The sequence below is a fragment of the Ursus arctos genome, unplaced genomic scaffold (genome assembly GCF_023065955.2).
Source record: "Ursus arctos isolate Adak ecotype North America unplaced genomic scaffold, UrsArc2.0 scaffold_30, whole genome shotgun sequence".
In the NCBI taxonomy this organism is placed as follows: Eukaryota; Metazoa; Chordata; class Mammalia; order Carnivora; family Ursidae; genus Ursus; species Ursus arctos.
Window position 1 is genome coordinate 20,741,280 of NW_026622986.1, and position 20,173 is coordinate 20,761,452.

General features: G+C 36.1%; 1 protein-coding gene across 1 annotated transcript in view; it reads right to left on the reverse strand.

Moving 5' to 3' along the window:
• Nucleotides 1-1,346: 1,346 nt before the first annotated feature.
• Nucleotides 1,347-20,173, reverse strand: part of MRC1 (mannose receptor C-type 1) — a 91,763-nt gene continuing 72,936 nt past the window's right edge. Inside the window, exons 23-30 of the mRNA XM_026478991.4 lie at nt 19,437-19,539; nt 16,078-16,310; nt 13,791-13,956; nt 12,980-13,129; nt 5,018-5,131; nt 4,318-4,482; nt 3,408-3,449; nt 1,347-2,298 (exon numbers count right to left, since the gene is read on the reverse strand). Of these exons, the coding sequence (XP_026334776.1) occupies nt 2,048-2,298; nt 3,408-3,449; nt 4,318-4,482; nt 5,018-5,131; nt 12,980-13,129; nt 13,791-13,956; nt 16,078-16,310; nt 19,437-19,539 (1,224 nt within the window). The 3' untranslated portion in view covers nt 1,347-2,047. The remainder of the gene's footprint in view (nt 2,299-3,407; nt 3,450-4,317; nt 4,483-5,017; nt 5,132-12,979; nt 13,130-13,790; nt 13,957-16,077; nt 16,311-19,436; nt 19,540-20,173) is intronic.

The following is a 20,173-nucleotide window of genomic DNA, read 5'->3' on the forward strand; positions in this document are numbered from 1 at the left end:
ATTATATGTTTGAGTGGATAAAGTGAGTGTGAAATACAACGCTCAGTCCTCTGCCAAATACGGACTGTTTCTTGAAAAAGTAAGACGTTTAAGTCTGAGATACATATTTGAAGTCCAAAATATTTTCTGTGCAACTGCCGCTCTGAGTTAGAATCACTTTTGTGAAGAATTTTTATATCATGCTCACTATGTATTTCTCCACATTTTATATTTCTAATTCTCTTTTGTATCTTGAGGGGCAAAAATACATATATTAGGAAAAGGATACATATAGAGTGAATATATAGTGTGTATATATATATTAGGAATATATACTACGTATATCTTATACATATATAGCATATATATGTATAGTATATTTTAGTATATGTAGTATATATTGTATATATTATATATTATATAATATTTAGTATAGTATCTATATAGATATATCTCTCTCTATAGTATCTATATATAGTATCTATATACTATGTATATATACTATGTATGTATAGTATATATCTTTATATATATCTTTCCCACTGAAACTTCTTCAAATGGAAAATGCTTCATTCCTACCAAGAAAATAAAAAGCAGCTTGTTTCCAACTGTTTCAAGTATGAGAGGGAATTGCCTGTGCTCAGCAACCTTTTCCACAACTGCCTACCTCGCACTTCCTATATCTTTCCACCCATTATTCATCTGATTGGGGTATTAGAAACTCCATCCCAATCCCGCCCAATGTTCAGCTTCTTCATCTGTTTTGAATTACAGACTTACCTGAAAATCTGCTCTTTTCTTCCCAGAAAAAAAAAAAGGTCACAAACACAAACTGACACAGTGTTTTGCATGCAATTTTTGGACATTCCTAGATCTCTTAACACAGGCACCTGAGTCCCGTCCGGAGACCTCAGGTAAGGAACTCCTGCCCAGGAGCAAGCCCTTGACAAAGGCAAGAATGAGCTGATAGTGTGGTACTTGTGTGAGATGCGAACCCTCCGAAGTATTACAGTGTACAGGAAGCTTTATCGAAAGCAACATTTTTAGGGCAAAAAGGAATTATTAATTATTAAAGTGAGAAAAAGATATTTAAAGACCTAATTCGCAGTAACAGTGCCTTTGTTGAACCCTGACTTGAATCAGTGTTACAGGGGAAGATCTGGGAAAATTATGCAAGTCACTGTGAGAAAAAATTCATTTTATACCTAGTGTTTAAGCAATGTATCTTTTCAAATAGATGGAGGGTTTCAAGGATTCCTCTACTAGTCACAGTGCTTATTTTCAGAGTAAAGTATAAAGTAAATAGATAAATAAGTCACACTTCAAAGAAAATTGACATTTACCAAGATCACCAAAATACACATATATTAAAAATAGACCTTGTCTTTGATGTTTATTTCACATTATCTAAGTACATCCAGTTATGCAAATTTACATTTTTATTTCACATCTTTGTGTTCCTGATATACATATAACAGGAAAAAGAACACATTTGCAAGATTCAGCCTGGAAAACCTTGGTCAGAGAAAACAAGATTCTCAGCTGCCTCCTCCTTTCTGCATGTGTACAAATACAGTTCTAAATAACCGAAGTAAAAATCAAGATTGGTAAGAGAAAACAGTGACTAAGTTTTCATGCCACCCGAGGTTATTGGTACTTGATTTTTTAAACGGTCTTCTAATCTCCGAATTACAATTCAACAGGTAACATTTCTTTGGGAGCTCCTTAAACTATTTCAGGAAGCTTAGGTCTCTGGGTTTCTTCTAACCCACATGGGGTTGACGCTCGCTACACACCAGTGACGCTTAAATTTTAAGCTGGCATTCCTGTGCTGTGTGTTCACCTAAGCTATTTTTTCAAGTGGTAGTCAATATCCTTATCCCTCTTTTGTGAAAATCCCTTGCCAGACTAGAACATGAGCAATTATTTCTTCAATTAGGCAAAGAAAAAGGATAGGCCAGGTCAATACAGTACTACTTTTAAAGAAAACAATCACATTGCATTAAAGACCTTAACATTTTAGTTATAATGTTATGAAATTCAAATATATCTAAATCACGTTAGGATACTAGATGCCTGCATGCTCATTCTGTTCGATGTTGCCCACGAGATCTTTCATATCACTAGTTCCTGGACTTGATCTGCTGTTAAAATAGAGAGTGTTTTCAAAAGTGTTCTCTTGAGGTAAGTGCACACGTCTTTTCTTATAAAAGAAATATGCTGCGAGGCCAGCACCTGTTATGATTAGGAGGACCACCATGACGACGACTCCTGCCACGCTGGAAGACTGTTTGGAAGGGCCCATCTTCCTTGGGTCAGCTAGGAATAAATAAAATCATGAGGAGAAAGGTGGAGGGAGGCAAAAGGTAGAATGCTATGGAGAACAAGACAGCTTTTTTTTTTGAAAAGCTAAATTGCATAAATGTCCTTTCATGTCAAATATTCTTTGCCATTCGTCAGACAGAAATGCAGGACATGAAAACAGGAGCCCGTGTGACATCAAGGATTATTTTAGAAGTTAAGATTATTATTCAGTTGCAGGAATATTCCATCTGTTAATCCATGTTTTTTTGTTTTGTTTTTTAAAGACTTATCTATTTATTTGAGAGAGAGAGAAAGAGAGTGAGAGCAAGAGCATGGGGAGGGGCAGAGAGAATCTCAAGCAGACTCTGCACTGAGGATGGAGCCCTGCCCAGGGCTCGATCCCAGGACCCATGAGATCATGATCCAAGCTGAAACCAGGAGTCGGGTGCTCAACCAACCGAGCCACCCAGGGACCCCACTTAACATCACTGTCTTAAAATATGTACACCTGTTTCAAAAAAAAAAGGTAAAGCTCCTTACAGATACATCATATGAAGATAAATAGAATAGTAATCATAATGACGATGTTTTTAAGAAAGCAAGGGAGAAAATTAGGGAAAAGAGAAAATAAGAGTACTGGGAATCTGAACTCAGGAGTATAATTACTTAACAAACAGCATCCAGGAGGCTAATATGGTTTGCAGGCAAACCATACATCTCACTGAGTTTTTTTTAGCTGCCAACAAAATTGGTGAAGTAAGGTCAGTTACCCTTAGTTACCGGATACAAGTTGTCTATAAAAATAAAATTGAAAACATTGCTTAAAAAAAAAAAACCCACAAGGATTCCTGAGAGAAATGTCTCCTGTGGCTTCCACAAGCCACCTCTGGAATGCAGCACTGTCTTCAATAATCACTGTGGTAAAAACACCAACCTGACTCCAAGGTCTGCTTTCCTAGGGCGTCATTCAAGGGAGGTGGATGACACAAGGACAAAGGCTAATGTAGCTCGAGCAATTGTACTGAGAGGACACAGGCATATGAAGGGATCGTTATGGTTTTTAAAACAAGCAAACTGCATTGATATATTACGATACAGAACTTAAAATTTCATAATGGTCTTACCTTTTGTTGTAATTAATGTGTGAGTAGGTTCAACGTCAACAACTGTTTGCGAAATAAAAAAATTAATTAAATACTTCTAAAAACCCATAATAATTGCATTCAGGTAGTGACTATTATTTTGTTCATAGATACAAGGAATCCTCCATATTTGCTTCATGGTGATATGATATATAGAGATAGAGGATAGATAAAGAGAATCTAGAAGACTTATGTATGTCTGTACGTCTTCATACATACATACACTGCACCAAAGTGTCTCAAACAGAGCTAGAAAAGACTGAAGAAGTACACAATTCCAAAATAATAAAATCTACTGGGGGATAGAGTGTTAATTTATCTAATCCATTTATTTAAATCTATTATCTAATTAACAATTTTATCTCTCAGGAAGGATATTACGTGAAGTGGAATAGCATAAAATATTATTAAAGTCTAGAGAGTAACCACATCGTGGGCATAGAACACTATTAATTCCGCCAGTCCCTATCTTTACATGATCTGCCACTTAATCTCAGAAGAAGGTTTAATTGGTCTTACATGATTTATTCCATAGTAATCCCTAATCCCTTCTGGTTTGGTGGAGATGACAAACTTTACCCCTTTTCCTTTTATGCTGTAAGGCTTTTGTAAACTCACCCTCCAAACCGCCTGCAACTTCACAGTCCATATGCCTGGGTATCCCATCATAAATGTCTTGTATACCCAAATTATTATGTCAGCCACGCAGAGTATGCTCCCTCAGAGGGAGGGGCAGAGGGAGAGAGAGGGGCAGGGCTGGATTTTCCACTTATGCAGGGGGAGAGTTTGCATGGGACCTGTAACTGCATTATAATCCCACACCTGACCCCTTAATAGTTGAAAGAAATAATGGCCTGTGAACGTAAGCACTGCAAGGAAAATTCTTACTTACTTTTTGGTCTTTTACAAATATACCCTTTGTAGGAAGAACAGTGAATAGTATTCCAAAATCCAGACGATGCGGTTAAAGCTACACAATCATTTCGTTCACTAGAAGGATCTCCTGTGTTCCAGTTGGCAAAGGAGACTGGATTGTTGTTCACCCACAACCACTTCCCTGATGATCAGAAAAACTCAGTAAAAACAGAAGCTAAAAATCACCCATCTTCAAATAAATTCAACCTATTCTTGCACAATTTCTCAGCATATTATTTTATACTATAATCAATAGTTATTTACAACCAGACTTTTAGTATGCAAGATTATAATGACCAATTATTACAGAGAAAAAAAAAAACGAAAAGAGTATGCTTCTTATATAGCTTAGTTCAAAATTGATTCCTAATTAGTACAAATACATATACTTATCCTTCCCTAATTTTTTTCTGGCAAAAGATAGAAATTATTTTTTTTAAAGCTCTTAAACTAACTTAGCTACAGAAAACACTCATTTAATCAACAGCCTTCAAGATAGCATAATATGTGAGTCACTTAAACTTTCAGTTCTTATTTTAAATGAAAATACAAGTTCGAATTTTCAAACTCTTCATAAATTAATCGTTACTTAAGGCAAGAGTTTCTGGAATGGAAAACTTGTTTTGCACAGAACATTTTGAAATATCTGTGATTAGATAATTGTTCTGCAAATTTACCTTCAACATTTCTGAACAATCCTATCCAAAAATTGGTTTTGCTTTGAAGTGGCTCTACTCGATAGGACAGAAAACTTGATTCAGCAGCACTTTCAATGGAAGCCAAAGAGGAGCCTGCAAGGTATAAAAAAACAACACAATGGAACTACATTTAAGTACTAAAAATATTTTTACAATGACAGTATTGATAGTAAGAGCAATAAAAATCACCCCAACATCTCCACTTAAGGGGAAGAATTCCAAAGAGTACACATTTGACTTCTCAAAATTTCAGTTTCCCTTCTGAAAATATGATTTTGGGGTGGGGACACTGGGTGGCTCAGTCGTTTAAGCGGCCAACTCTTGATTTTGGCTCAAGTCACGGTCTCAGGGTCATGAGATGGCAGCCCTGCATTGGGCTCCGCACTAGGCATGGAACCTGCTTAAGATTCTCTCTCTCCCTCTGCCCCTCCCCTGCTCGTGCACTCTTAAAAAAAAAAATTTTTTTTTTTAAGCATAATTTTTGTACAAGCACTGAATGAGCTGTTGCAGGACACATGAAGACCGGTAGGACAATGTGTCTTGTTTTTTGTTTTTTGTTTTGAAAACTCTGCTTTAATGTTTCACAGGCACTTCAAGCTCAACATGTACAAAACAAAACTCATTAAATTCTTGCCTAGAAATCTTATTTCTCCTTAGCTGTTTACATCTCAGCAAGCAGCAGCATCTTTCCACTTGCTCAAGCCTGAACATGAGAGTCATTCTTGACTTCCACCCTTTCTAATGCTTATGCCCACATTCTGTTGATTTTACTGTTTAAATATTTGTCACATCTGTCTGCTTCTCTCTGTTTCTACTTCCTCTACCTTAAGAACGGCCACTCGCATCTCACACTCAAATCATTGTAATAGCTCTTGTGGCAGACAGAATCTAAGGTGGCTCGTTCTGATCCCTGCCTCCTGATATTTAAGCATTTACGTAATATCCTCCTCTTGAGTGTGGGTTTGGGTATAGCTACGTGTGTGTGTGTGTGTGTGTGTGTGTGTGTGTGAATTTTTTTTATTTGAGTACAGTTGACACACACTGTTACATTAGTTGCAGGTGTACAACCCAGTGACTTGACAAGTGTATATATTACGCTATGTTCACGACAAGTCTAGTTACCATCTGTTCCATTACATCACTATTATAATATCACTGCATTCTTTTTGCTCTGCTTTTATTCCCTTTATGTACTCATTCCATAACTGGAGGCCTGTATCGTTCCCTCTCTCACCTTCACCCATTTTGCCCAACCTTCTACCTCCCTGCCCTCTTAAACAAGCCATCAGTTTGTTCTCTGTATTTACGGTTCTGATTCTGCTTTTTGTTTGTTTATTATTTTTTTCGATTCCATTTATGAGTGGAATCATATGGCATTTGTCAGACTTATTTCACTTGGCAAAATACCCTCTAGGTCCATCCGTGTTGTCTCAAAAAAACCTCAATCTCATCCTTTTTATGGCTGTGTAATATTCCAGTGTGTGTGTGTGTGTGTGTGTGTGTGTGTATTTTCCTTATCCATTTGTCTACTGATGGACACTTAGGTTGCTTCCATGTCTTGGTTATTATAAATAAAGCTAAAATTAACATGGGGTGCATATATCTTTTGAGGTAGCGTTTTTGTTTTCTCTGGGTAAATACCCAATACTGGAATTATTGGATGATATAATAGTTCTATTTTTAATTTTTTGATGAATTTCCATACTGTTTTCCACAGTGGCTGCACCAATTTACATTCCCACCAACAGTCCGTGGGGGTTCCTTTTTCTCCACATCCTCTCCAACACTTGTTATTTCTTTTCTTTTTGATTTTAGCCATGCTGACGGTTGTGAGATGATATCTCATTGTGGTTTTGATTTTTATTTCCCTAATGATTAGTGATGTTGAGCATCTTTTCATGTGTCTGTTGGCCATCTGGATGTCTTCTTTGGGAAAGTGTCTATCCAGATCATCATAGAGTATGTCTTAACCAGGTTATGGTTCAGGAGATAGCATAGATAGGTGGGTGCATTAGAAGAAAAAATAAGTACGATATGTAACTGACATGTCAAATAGGGAGAAGATGTGTTTTAGGTGGAGTAACTAAAGGGGAGTATGGAGAAAATAGAATATAAGATATTAAGAAGCATAGGATTTCAATTGGAAAGAATAGAAAATAATAAAGAGAAGGAATGAGAGAGGAGACAGAGAGAGGAAAGCATAGAACTTCCTCAAGAATGTAGCACGCAGATACATGGATTCATCCATATTTGATTTATGATGATATGATATAGACAAATGATGGACAGATAGATCTATCTACTGGAAGGAACTTAGACTGTTAATAGATGCCTCAGTTTGGAGGGACTACTCTGGTCAACAGGTGAAAAAAGATTTGGGTTAGGCTTCTCTGCAGATGCAAAGAGATGGGTATTTAAGGTAGTGATAAGAACCCTTAGTTTTTTCAGGCAGCAGGATTAATTATTAGTCCTGCTGTTAGGTATAGGGCTGTACAAAGTAAAAAGAGAGAGGAAAACTGAAAGACTGTCTAGATTACTATGGTATCAACATCTCACATTACATTAGGGTTGAGTCAGTGTCAGCATTAGAGTTTATAGCAAAAATCTATAGCTTTATAATAATAACAACTTTATAATAATAACAATAATACATTTTAAGCACTTTATTCCAGACATTTCACATTGTGCTTTACAAGTATGATCTCACTAGGAATTTATAACCACCTTATTAAATGAGCACTACTGTTACCTCACTTTATAGATAAGGATCCAAAAGTACAGAGGGTAAGTAATTTGTCAAGATCCCAATAATAGTAGAGGGGTGAGTCATAACATGATCCAGGCATTCTGAATCTCAAAACCCTACACTTAACCGTATGCCTGCAAGACAGGTTCCTGGGTCCTGTATAATCCCCTTGATGATTGTTTTTCTTGCATGATTACATACTCCACTGTTTAATATATTTCAAAGATAATAACCATTTCAAAATACTTGTGACATGTTTTGATAAATGAGAATCATTCATTTTATTTACAGGAAAACATAGTCACCTAAAATTGAAAACAAATTTTCTCCACATTCATTGCAATTAAAAAAAAAAAACAGTTAGCAATATGAAGGAAAAATATTTTTTAATTAAAAAATACCAAAGCAGACTTCGGTGACACCATAAGGAATGGCAGAGTTAAGTGTCCATGAAAATCCTGTCCTCTACAAAAGCAGAAAGAACACTGACAAATTTCAGAACCCTAAAAATTAATCAGCAGCTTGTAACAATCCAGAAAGTATTTATTTGAAAAATATTCAGTCTTTGGATGAAGAGTGAGCTTCATGGTGTTTTAACTTGTTCTAATCTCATTGCCTTATCCTCGCTCTCTATTTACCTTAAAAACAAACAGCACCCAAATCACAGTGAAAACCAGCAGCCTAGAAGCCACTGGAATAGTCAGAATGGGGTTGGAGCTCTTTCAAAGTCCCAATTCAAAGAATTTCCATTATGTTATCTCTCTGACAGTTCCATGGAAAGTCTCACTTGCAAAGCTTGGCTTTATTTGTCCTAATTCAGAACTCAACGGTGTAACAGCCTTCTTTCTGAGGGCATTTTTCAAAAACTTTCAGTGGCAATTGTCTAACATCACAGATGTCTGAGGCAGGGATAACAGGTGAGGAAAAGAAGATAACAAAGAAAAAAAAGCTTAAAAGGAAAAAAGGGAATAAGAGGTCCATAGTGAGCTCCAAAAAACTTCAATCCATTCTTGGGAATTTAGAAGGCCACAGACATCTACTGGGGTGTGTACACTACCAGGGACCACATGCATGCTTATGAAAAATTTGAAGGACTCCTAAGCTCTCACCCCTGGCTAACCTTGAGGGTCTGCACAAACAGGAAGTGAGGACTAAGGCAGAGTTTTAAGCTACTTGAATGAATGTGGAAAGCAAGATCTTCAGGCAGAGTCCCTCAGGAAAACCTGGGACACTTACTGGTTCTAGGCATTTAAAGAAATCTGTTTCCAATCATTAGCTGACCACTAAACTAACTAAGTATGACTGCAGTGACCACACATGAAAAAGAATACAAACTTTACAGAATTAGTGAAGGAAAATCACTAAACCAGAAGAAAACAACAAAGAGCAACAACAGTATACTCTGTGGAATGGAAAGACTCTCATTTCCAGAGTTGCCCATCAAATTATTTAAAACGTCCAGTTTTCAGTAAAAAATTACAGGAAATGCAAAAAACAATAAGATACGGCCTATACCCAAGAAAAGAAGCTGTCAATACCAACTGTTCCTGAGAAAGCCACACCTTCAATTTACCAAAGACCAAATCAACTATGTTAAAGAAATAAAGGAAAACATGTGTAAAAAATGGGAAAAAAAAAAAGTATGAGTAATGTCTCACCAAATAGAGAATATTGAGAGAGAGATGGAAATTATTTCTTAAAGTTCTGGAGTTGAAAATCACAATAATTGAAAGGAAAAATATACCGGAGCAGCCTAACAGCAGATTTGATTAAGCAAAAGAAATAACCAAAAAAATGAAAACAGGTAAATTGAAATTATCCAGTGTGAATAATGGGGGGAAAAAAGAAAAAATTTACAGAGCCTCCAAGATTAGTGAGACATCATCAAGTATATCAAAATATACTTAATGGGTGTCTGAGAAGGAAAAGAGAGAGAAAGAGGCAAAAAGAATACTTGAAGAAATAATGGTCAAAAATTCTGAAATTTGATGGAAAACATTAGTGTACCCATCTAGGAAACTCCACATCTATCCAAGCTCCAAGTAAGAGAATTGCAAGGAAATTCACATCGCAAACTATCAAAAGATAGAGATTCTTAAAATTAGCAAGAGAGAAGTAACTCATCATGTACAAGAGATCCTCAAAAAAAAACTAACACTGATTTCTCAACAGAAACCAGGGAGGCCAGAGGGCAGTGCATGAGATACTAAAAAAGCCTGGGGAACAAAATGATTGTTGACCAACAACTTTCTATCCAGCAGAACTATCCTTCGAAAGTGAGGGGAAAATTAAGACATCCCGAGATAAACATGCCCATTTTTTAGCCTTCTCTTGGAGAGGGACTGACTGCATACTTTACAACCCACTGCCCTGTGGTCCAGCTGCAAATTTGCATGCATCTAGGGTCAAGATGTGATCTTCCACAGAGCCTGGGGTATCTGGTGAATACTTCCGCCACCTTTTTTCTCTGGCTTGGCACAATGACAAAAGCAGGTCACCAATATTTCTCTGGAAGGAGCATATACACACACCTGGCTTACATACTTTCCTAGCTGCTACTTGAGGGTCTGGCTTCTAATCAGCATACGATTATGTGCTGACTGTGATTTTCTCCTTTGGAACATCATAGGACCCTTGCACACACTCAACTACTGGGAGCCACGAAAAAAAAGATGGCAGTGTAGACCATCACAAAGGTTTGAGAGACAAGCAGGAGGTTGGGTTGGGTTGACTGATGAGGTTCATCGCCTACACGACACCAGACTTTCAAAACTGGGAGTGGTGTTTGTTTTATGGAATGTGCAGAAACCAACACAGAGAGCCAAGGAAAATGAAGAAAAGGAGAAATATGTTCCAAACAAAAGAACAAGATAAATCTCCAAACGGATCTTAATGAAACAGAGATGACTGATTTATCTGACAGAGTTCAAAATAACAGTTATAAAGATGCTCATTGAGGTCAAAAAAGCAATGCACAAAGTGAACATTTCAACAAAGAGAGAGAAAGAATCAAAAAGTACCAAACAGAAATCACAGGGCTAAATAATGGAACTGAAACATAACGATAGTGGGATTCAACAGCAGACCAGATAAAGTGGAAGCAAGAAACAATGGCCCAGAGGAAGGGGCAGTCAAATATATCCAGAGGAGTAAAAAGAAAAAACAGGTGGTAAGCTCCTTGTCATTTTTCTTGGGGATAATTTTTTTTTTGTATTTGACACCAAAAGCAAAAGCAACAAAACCAAAAATACATAAATGGGACTGCAACAAACTAAAAAGCTTCTGCACAGCCAAGGAAACCATCAACAAAATGAAAAGGCAACCTATGGAAGGGGAGAAAATATTTGCAAACTGCATAGCCTAATAAAGGTTTAATATCTAAAATACACGAGGAACTTACATAACTCAACAGCAAAAAAACAAATGGCCCAATTAAAAAATAGGCAAATAGAACTGAATAGACATTTTTTTCCCCTAAAGAAGACTTAAAAATGGCAAACAGGTACATGAAAAAATTCTCAACGTCACTAATCATCAAGGAAATACAAATCAAAACCACGATGGGATGAGGCCTCACCTCACACCTGTTAGACTGGCTATTATCAAAAAGATGAGATAAATGCTAGCAAGGCTATGGAGAGAAGAGACCCCTTGTACACTGTTGGTGGGAAAGTATACTGATACAGCCCCTATGGAAAACAGCATGGAGTTTCCTCAAGAAATTAAAGATAGAACTATCGTATGATACAGCAGTCCCATTTCTGGGTCTATATATCCAAAGGCAATGAAATCACTTCTCAAAGATACCTCTCTACTCCCATGTTCACTGCAGTATTCACAACAGCCACGGTACAAACACAACCTAAGTATCCATCAACAGATGAATGCATAAGGAAATTGTAGTATGTGTACATATATGTATAACACACACACACAGTATATATATCTATGTGTATATATATGTGTATATATACATGTGTGTGTGTATATATATATATACACATACATGTATTTGTGACACATGTATTTATTTATTTGTGACAACACTGACTAACCACATTATTCTAAGGAAATAAGCCACACAGAGACAGATGAATACTCCATGGTATCACTTACATGTGGAATTAAAAAAAAAAAAAAACCAGAAAGAATGGTGGTTGCCAGGGACCATGGGGTGGGGTGGGGGAAAAATGGGAGATGCTGGTGAAAGGGTACAATGTTTAAGTTACAAGATAAATAAGGTTTTAGGATCGAATGGATAATATGGTGACTATAGCTGATAATGTCGTATTATAAAATTGAGATTTGCCAAGAGAGTAGATGGTAAGTGTTCTCACCAGAAAAGAAAAAAAAGGTAAATACGTGATATGATAGATATGTTAATTAACTTGATGGTGAGAATCCCTTCACAATGTACACCTGTATCAAATCATCACATTGTGCACTTTAAATGCCTTATAATTTTATTTATCGATTATACCGCAATAGAACTAAGGGAGAAAAAAGCCTAAAAGTAAAAAGAAAAAGTCAAAACTCAAGGTTGACTTTTGAATGAATTTGAAGGAAACGAGAATATAGCTCTTGTATATATATATATCACTGTTGGATAAAGAACACTGACTTAGAAGATAATCAAAATTTAGTAAAAGAATAATTCAGTAATTTTTTAAAAGTGGGATTTAATTAAGTGGATTTTTAAATGCACTCCGAAAAATTAACTTTAATATTTTTATTTTGAGAGGAAAATTATCCATCTATGTCATGTCTATTTGAATTTTGTCTTGTTTTTCTTCACAGATAAGATAATCAGAGCTAAATGCTTTTCTATTAACAGTAAAGCAAAATGGTTCCGGGGCACTGTGGAACCCAAGCTTATAATGAGAAGAGGTGAACACAGCACTCTGGACAACTGAGAATGACAATCCTAACAATTTAGAATATTAGGGCAGAAAGTAAGAAAGACTTGTTCAGCAAACGATTACTTTCTACTGTAATTCTTTAAAATTTTGAGGCTACAATGTTATAAATCACATTGGGGGGGCATGATGTTGCCCATTCTGTTACAATATAAATTATGGAGAAACATAAACAGGTGTTTTCACATCCCATATGATTTTAATGTACCGTGTTATTAGTACCATGGTAGTCCAGAATAGATGATGATGGGATTTTCTTAGAGTAAATGTGGCACTTACCCATTCGGAGGCATTCCAGAGAGGCTTGACCCCAGTTTCTTGTGTATGACGATTCAATATAGTAGCAGTGACTGTGGAAAGGAATCCACGCTGTGTGCTCTGACTCGGGGCATCTTCCAGGCAGCTGTGGGGGCTCGGTGGCAGGGTTTTCTGTTAATAAAAAGACATTTAAAGTAAAATAAAACCTGAAGTTTCTGTAGTATAATAGTGTAGCAGCTAAGGAAAATTTTATCACCAATCATTATTTTTTAAAAAGGTTCCCTAAAAACAATTTGCCAAAGGAGTCCCCCTTCAAGACAATTTTTCTGGAATCCTAACCCCTATTAACACTTGTTAGCTATGACTGATGTCTGTGATATAATGAAATGTGACAGTTAAAACTCTAGGCCTGTATCCTTATTCACTTCTAGGACTGTATTCTAGGAAAGCTAAAACCATAATATCACTGACTCTGATTAATCTATTTGCATTCTGATAAGAATTATTTTGATACAGGTGTGCTGTTGATATAAAAGGTAATCGTGATTTCCAGACAAATCTGACATCATAGATTCAGAGGATAATCTCAATAATAAAAATCCAAAAATCCAAAAAGTGCAAATGAACTCTAGCAGTGAAGAACATTTTCTATCTCCATTATTCGGATCTCTAGGCATTTGTCTATTTCCAAGTCAGTCTTTTGTGAGGTGAAGGGATATGTTTTAGTATCTTATTCTTAAGACCCCCAAGACATGTTACTGTTTAATAATACCAATAATGAGGTTATTGAGAAAATTTCAAATCCCTCGATTGTTTTTGTGTATTCAATTACCATCTGATCTTTTGCAGAGAAAATAAAAACTTTCATTGCAGGACGCTGTCTTCCAGTAGCCTTCAGAATCCATATAAACGCAGGCTGATTTCAGTCTGGGCTCATCGGCAGCCCAGTTAGTATACCTCATCCTCCACTTGTCAGTCCAAGCATACTCGTTATTGGTCTGCAGGGAGAAAAAACACCACTAACGTGGAGTCTTGCCTCATTTAGAAAACACCAAAAGAACCCAGGGAGGAGTAAAAGTGCATTTAGGACTGTGATTAGACCAACAATCTTCAACATTTCAGAACAAAAAGGACATTACAAGTCATTTCTACCAACTTAAATTCAGTGGATGTTACTTTTCTTTTAGAGAGACTCTTGGAGTTCCCCATAACTACATCCTTGAAAGCTACTTTGAAAAACACAGACTTAAAAAAACCGATGTCTTACTCTATGAAACTCTTTCTTCACAGGTTTTCAGTGTAAAATACAAATTTTGTCTTCAGAACAAATAAAATATTTATTGTATTATCACTGAAATGATAATAAAAATTAAGTAATTTTCACTGAACTTACTAGACCTTGGAGAGAAATACTAGCCTCTTCTGATCTTCTCATTGTTTAGTTTTTTAAAAAGTGTACATGACAAATGACAGGTGAGATCAGCTGGACAGGTAACAGAAGAGCCTAGGGGTCTTGCTTTCCAGTAAGGTGGTCTTTCAACAAACCATGACAGTAATTTTTACACAGCTGATTGTTTTATTCAATTTTCATACTTACTTTCTTATTAAATTTAGTAGAATCACATATCAATTAGTTACTAACATCAAAAATATTACTTATCAATAATATCCTTTTAACAGTCTAAGAATTTACAAGTAATGCCTAAAAAATATGATATATATAGTATTAGATAAATGAATTTTGAAATAATTCAAATAGTCTCCATTTTAACTGCATTATTTAATTTACCAAGCCAATTACCAAAGATTTAATGACAAAATCAAAAGCACGTGTTATCCCAAGTTAGGATTTTGTAGTATTCTATCATGTTTAATCAAATGATGCTTACATAGTCATTAATTCCACAGACATAAGGAAGATAATACTACTGTTTTAATTATAAATGTTGGTATAGTGGAAAAGCTGCTTAATCTTTCTAAAAATAAATAAAAGCCTATTTAAAACTCATGAGAGAATTGTGACCATGTCTATAAGAAGAAAATGAGTGAACTATCAAGCAAATTAATCCATAAAAACAGAGTCAACATAGACATAAAAATGTCTTGCCTAAGTTTAATCACAAAAATCATTATGGAACCACTTACTTTTAAATATTTATTTCCCTACTCAGGAATTACTCTGGCCATGAAGTGTACATTTTGATCCCTGTAGCACAGCACTGGAATCTCTGTCAATCTGACACCAACCTACTTTCCAGCTCTATCTCCTTCTGCCTTTTCCTCTCTTCGTGACACTCCTTCCTTGTGTTCCACCATCCTAGACTACTTCTATAAAGTCCACTTTCTCTGAGGAGCCTGCTCAGCCTTCTTCCCTGACTCAACCCATCCCTTTTCCCTCCTCTTGTTAGCACTTTTACATACCTCTCTTCGACATTTTCGATCTTGTCTCTTACTTACTTGCAGACATCCCTATTTCTTCTATTAGGAGGTTTGCTGGCTGGCTAGCTAAGTAGACGGAGGATAGACGGATCACAGGGCATCAGAGAAAACTCATAGGGATATTTCAGCAATTTCATCACCACTCTTAGTTCTGTGCCCACAGCCCCCGCCTGCCACCCTAATCCTCTGCCAACATGCCTTTTTCTTTTATGGAGCACAGAGAATTGACTGCAGTGAAATTCTTCACACAACTTAAGGACTGATAACTCTAGAATGGCTTGCCACAAAAAATAAAAAGTGTCCTCATGATCCAAGAACGATGCCCCTGATCTGCTTGCTTAATTCCGATGGCATAGTTGTAATTGGGACACTAGAGAGGAGTTAGTTAATAAATAAAAATGCTTAGATGCAGAATCTAATTTTAATATTCAAAAGCAATATTAAAGTTAATATAAGCTATATAAACCTTAGTTTGATTTCTGACACATATCACTAGCTTGCTAGATCCTTGAAAGCATTGGATCCTTGCAAGATTGGGTCTAGTTCATGTCGGCATCATACGTATCTCCCGGCACAGTGTCTTACATATAACAAATGTGCAGCAGAATGAATAGAAAGAGAATCATGCTTAATCACAATTTATCAATCATGTCAAGTCACACATGTTTCCGGCATCTTACCAAGTTGCTGTTCAGGGCGATCCACACAGGTTCATTAAATCTTTGCATTTGCATCCATGCAAATGCATTGCTATAGGGATCAAGAATGCTAGCAATAAGGGAACTGTGAAGCTTGCAATACTTCTCTGCTTCATGCCACTCTAATTTTAATTTCATGAGTGAATAGTTACTTTCACCATATTTAATAAAGCCATCTGTTGGAATTGTTGTTGGAGGATTAGGCAAGGAAGAGTCTGGAATAAAAAAATTCGTCTTCATTAGCATTATCAATAAACATTACTTTGAGTGTTAATGGTACACTTAGTCTACTACCATATCTTGTACATTATAAAAATAATCAGAATAGCATAAATCTAAACCATCGGGTGCTAAAAATATTTTCATGAGTCATTTCACACTGAAAAACAAAGTTCTGTTTTTTAAGCAGTATGGCTGGTCGAATGAAATAATTTCCAAACTGTATTTAGACCATTAATATAGATACGTAATCAAGTTTCTAAACTAAAAAAAAAACAAAAAACAAAAAACCAAAAAATGGAAAAAACAAACAAAACAAAACCAAAAAGCTTGCAAATTCAACGAAATCTAGTATCTGAATGAAATGACACAGTTTAATCCCATCAATTAAAGAATATCTATCATCCTGTCATTACTAATCTTTATTTTATCATCTTGGTCATATTTCAAGGTCACCAACAGTCTTCCTCCCCCTCCTCTGTCTGTTGCACCCTCTCCATGAATTTGCATCTATTTGTATCTATTTGACTCTACCTGTTAGTAATGCACCTTTGGGAACCGCTTTAAGTTTTGGTATGAAGCCAGACACCAGTCCTGGGTTCATTGAACCCTTATCCCAGGATCAGGCTTTTCTCCTAGTGATGATTGTCTACACCCTTCATCCAGGCCTCCCGTATCTTAACCAAACTGACTCAGGGGCTAGGGCCCTTCTATGCAGAGCCACTTTGGCTTTCTGAACGTTTGTCCTCAGTCCTCCAGCATGGGTTTCTAATGGCTGTTGTAGGCCCATCCATCCTTTGTGCCACTTACTGTCAAGACCCCAAAAAAGAGCTTCTTTTTGTGTCCCTTAATGGATGGATGCCCTAAAGTGAGAGGTTAGTGAATGACAGCCACAGGGTGAAATCTGGTCTGTTGTCTGTTTTTGAAGCCAATGAGCCAAGAATGGCTTTTAAATGGCTGACAATAATAATAATAATAATAATAATAATCAAATAAGAATAATTTTTGTGACATGTAAACATTATATGAAATCCAAATTTGTGTCTATAAATAAAGTTTTATTGGATCACAGCCACGTTCACTTGTTTACGTGTTGTCTATGACTGCCTAGTATCATGTCAGAGTTGAGTAGTTGCAACAGAGAATGCATATTTACAGCCTAAAATATTTACAATGTGTCTCTCTACAGGAAAATAAATGCCAACTCCTAGTCTAGGGTTCTACATGTCCTTGCCTACCAATTTTGTCTTGGCTAATTCTCAGACGTGCTCCACTATATACCGCCCTAATCTACCATCTGCCTTGTTCTGTCACTATCCAAATGCCAAATGCGCTCTTGATTATGCCTAGTATGGTAATGACTTTATTTTGGCAAGGGGCACCTTCCCCTTTCTACTGCTGTTGCTGCCACCTTGTGTTAGTAGAAGAATATCATCAAACCAAGAGACCCAGATCAGCACCCTTCACATGGTACAGCTTGTAGAGATTGAATAATCTTACCATTTACCAACTTGGGGAGGTCTGGGTTTGTCTTAATACCCGTGGAGGATTTGGAGGCCACTAAACATGGCAAATGAGGTTTGAAAGCTTAAAAAAAAGTTTCACAGACAGCTATATGCAATTAGGAAACAGCTCATCTGTCCAATTGGCTTGTTTATTAAAACATTCATAAAATAATTATAAGGAAAAACTAAAATATTGAGAGGTTATTTTCAGGTGGTTGGATTGTGGGTGACTTTTTCCCCTTCTTTATGCTTTTCTGCATTTTCTAAAACATCAACAAAGAATATGTGTTACATATTTTTAAAAACAGTTTTAAAATGGTTAAATATATAAAATATATTTTTAAAAATATATATATTCATATATATACGTATATATGAATAAAAACACAAATGTATATGTGAATGATGATAAATATTTTTTATTTTTCAATAAACTTTTATTAGTGGCAAATAGTCTATCACTTAAGTTTATAATAAGGAGAAAAAGATTTTCAAAGAGCTTGTGAGTCATCCTTCACTCCTGGAAGGATAGTCCCTCCTTTCCTCAAAACAGAAACTCAGATGGTATGTGTGCATTTCTGGTGGCCTAAGATTCTGGTACCACAGGACACAGCATACAGGCAAAAGCGACAGGTCCCGGACCAGCTTCTGAATTAATGAAAGTTTAGAATTTCTGCAGTACTTTTCAATCATCTGAAAATATCATAAGTGATTTTCACTCTTGGTCATGAGTTGACCTTAGTTCCCGGATTCCCTAGAAAGTGTAGAAAAATTGGTTTGATGTATTAGAACAAGTACCTTCTAATTTGAACTCTAAGAGCTGTTCTCAGGATGAGAGCAGCTCACCCCACACTGCACCTTCCTCTCTAAACCATCTTTTAATTTCTGACCCTCTTTTCGTGTAGCTAGCCATTTGTATTCTTTCGCTGGAGACTAAAGTGCGTACAACCATAATCTGGACTCTCAGTAATCATGCACATTTTCTGTTTTATTTTTGTTTAACTATAGGGCTTCTTAAGATACAAAATGAAACACAAATCAGATATCTACATTTTTAGGGGTGCCTGGCTGGCTCAGTTGGTAGAATATGAGACTTTTGATCTTGGGGTTATGAGTTCAAGTCCCACATGGCGTATAGAGATTACTTAAAATCTTAAAAAAAAAAAAAAAAAGATATCTACACTTTTAAAGGCAGAGGATACAGAACCAATGAGGCATATATGATGTTATGTGCCACTGGTTCTCAAATTAGGCAAGCAGAAACAAAGTATTCTTATTGTGACATTTTTTAAAAGGTACAGGTAAGTGAAAATCCTACATTTCTTATGAAGTTGGAAGAAGTTCCAACTTCAAGTGTAATCTGCACAAAATTTTTTGGTAATGGATGAAGGGGTACACTCATGAATAGTTTCTAGAAAATGTCCCCCTTTTTCTCTGTCACAGGCACCCATGGATTGAGGTGAGAAACAACTGCATGAGAATAGCCATTCTTTAAATAAAACTTTATGTTTTTAGAGCAGTTTAAGGTTTACAGCAAAATTGAGAAGAAGGTTATTTTTTTAAAAAAATATTAAATAACCCCAGCTCTATGGGCAGGCGAGGTTTAGTAGAACTTACCGGAAAGTGTCTGGCATATGTAACCCCGCTTACTGTCACACGTGTCATCCATCCATTTTCCTGCATCCCTTGATTTCCCTCCAATAATAACCACACAGTCAGCCTGTACATTTTCAGAGAAAGGAAAATAAAAAGCAGTGTGAATCAAAAATTGTTTAAATCAATTCATTATTAAGCCAAAAAAAAATCCCCCATTCCTAACCACCCAATTTAAAGACCATCCTAAATCATTTACAGTTACATTCAATTCATCCTTACTTGCCATGCAACTGCTCGCACTATCCATGTGGACCTTTTACACTGAACTATTTTTAATTAAAAATCAGATAGCTCTGGATAATTTTAGAGACAGGTCTGAGAAACTTCGCTATCAGAAATGGTATTAATCTCTATCAAAATTTAGCAATCAAATCTTAGGAGAACACAATATCTTCTCTGTATAAATTCTCATGATTCAAGCCCCAAAACAGGTATCCTACTGTAAAAGAGAAGTAAGTATAATCTATATTTTTCATTGCTAATTTTATTTATACAAGTCTCATTATGGGTTCAGAGCAAATTGCTGGTGTGTAGCTAAAAAGTTGCACACGTTATTTGCCATCTTACAGGGAAGTATGCCAGGCTGGAAAGAGTTTTCTATTTTTTATTGGGAATATGTTTGCAATATCAAGCTTTGTAGGACAGTCTATGAGCCAAATCAAGTAAAAAAGTCATGAAACCTGCACCTGCCAAAGTTT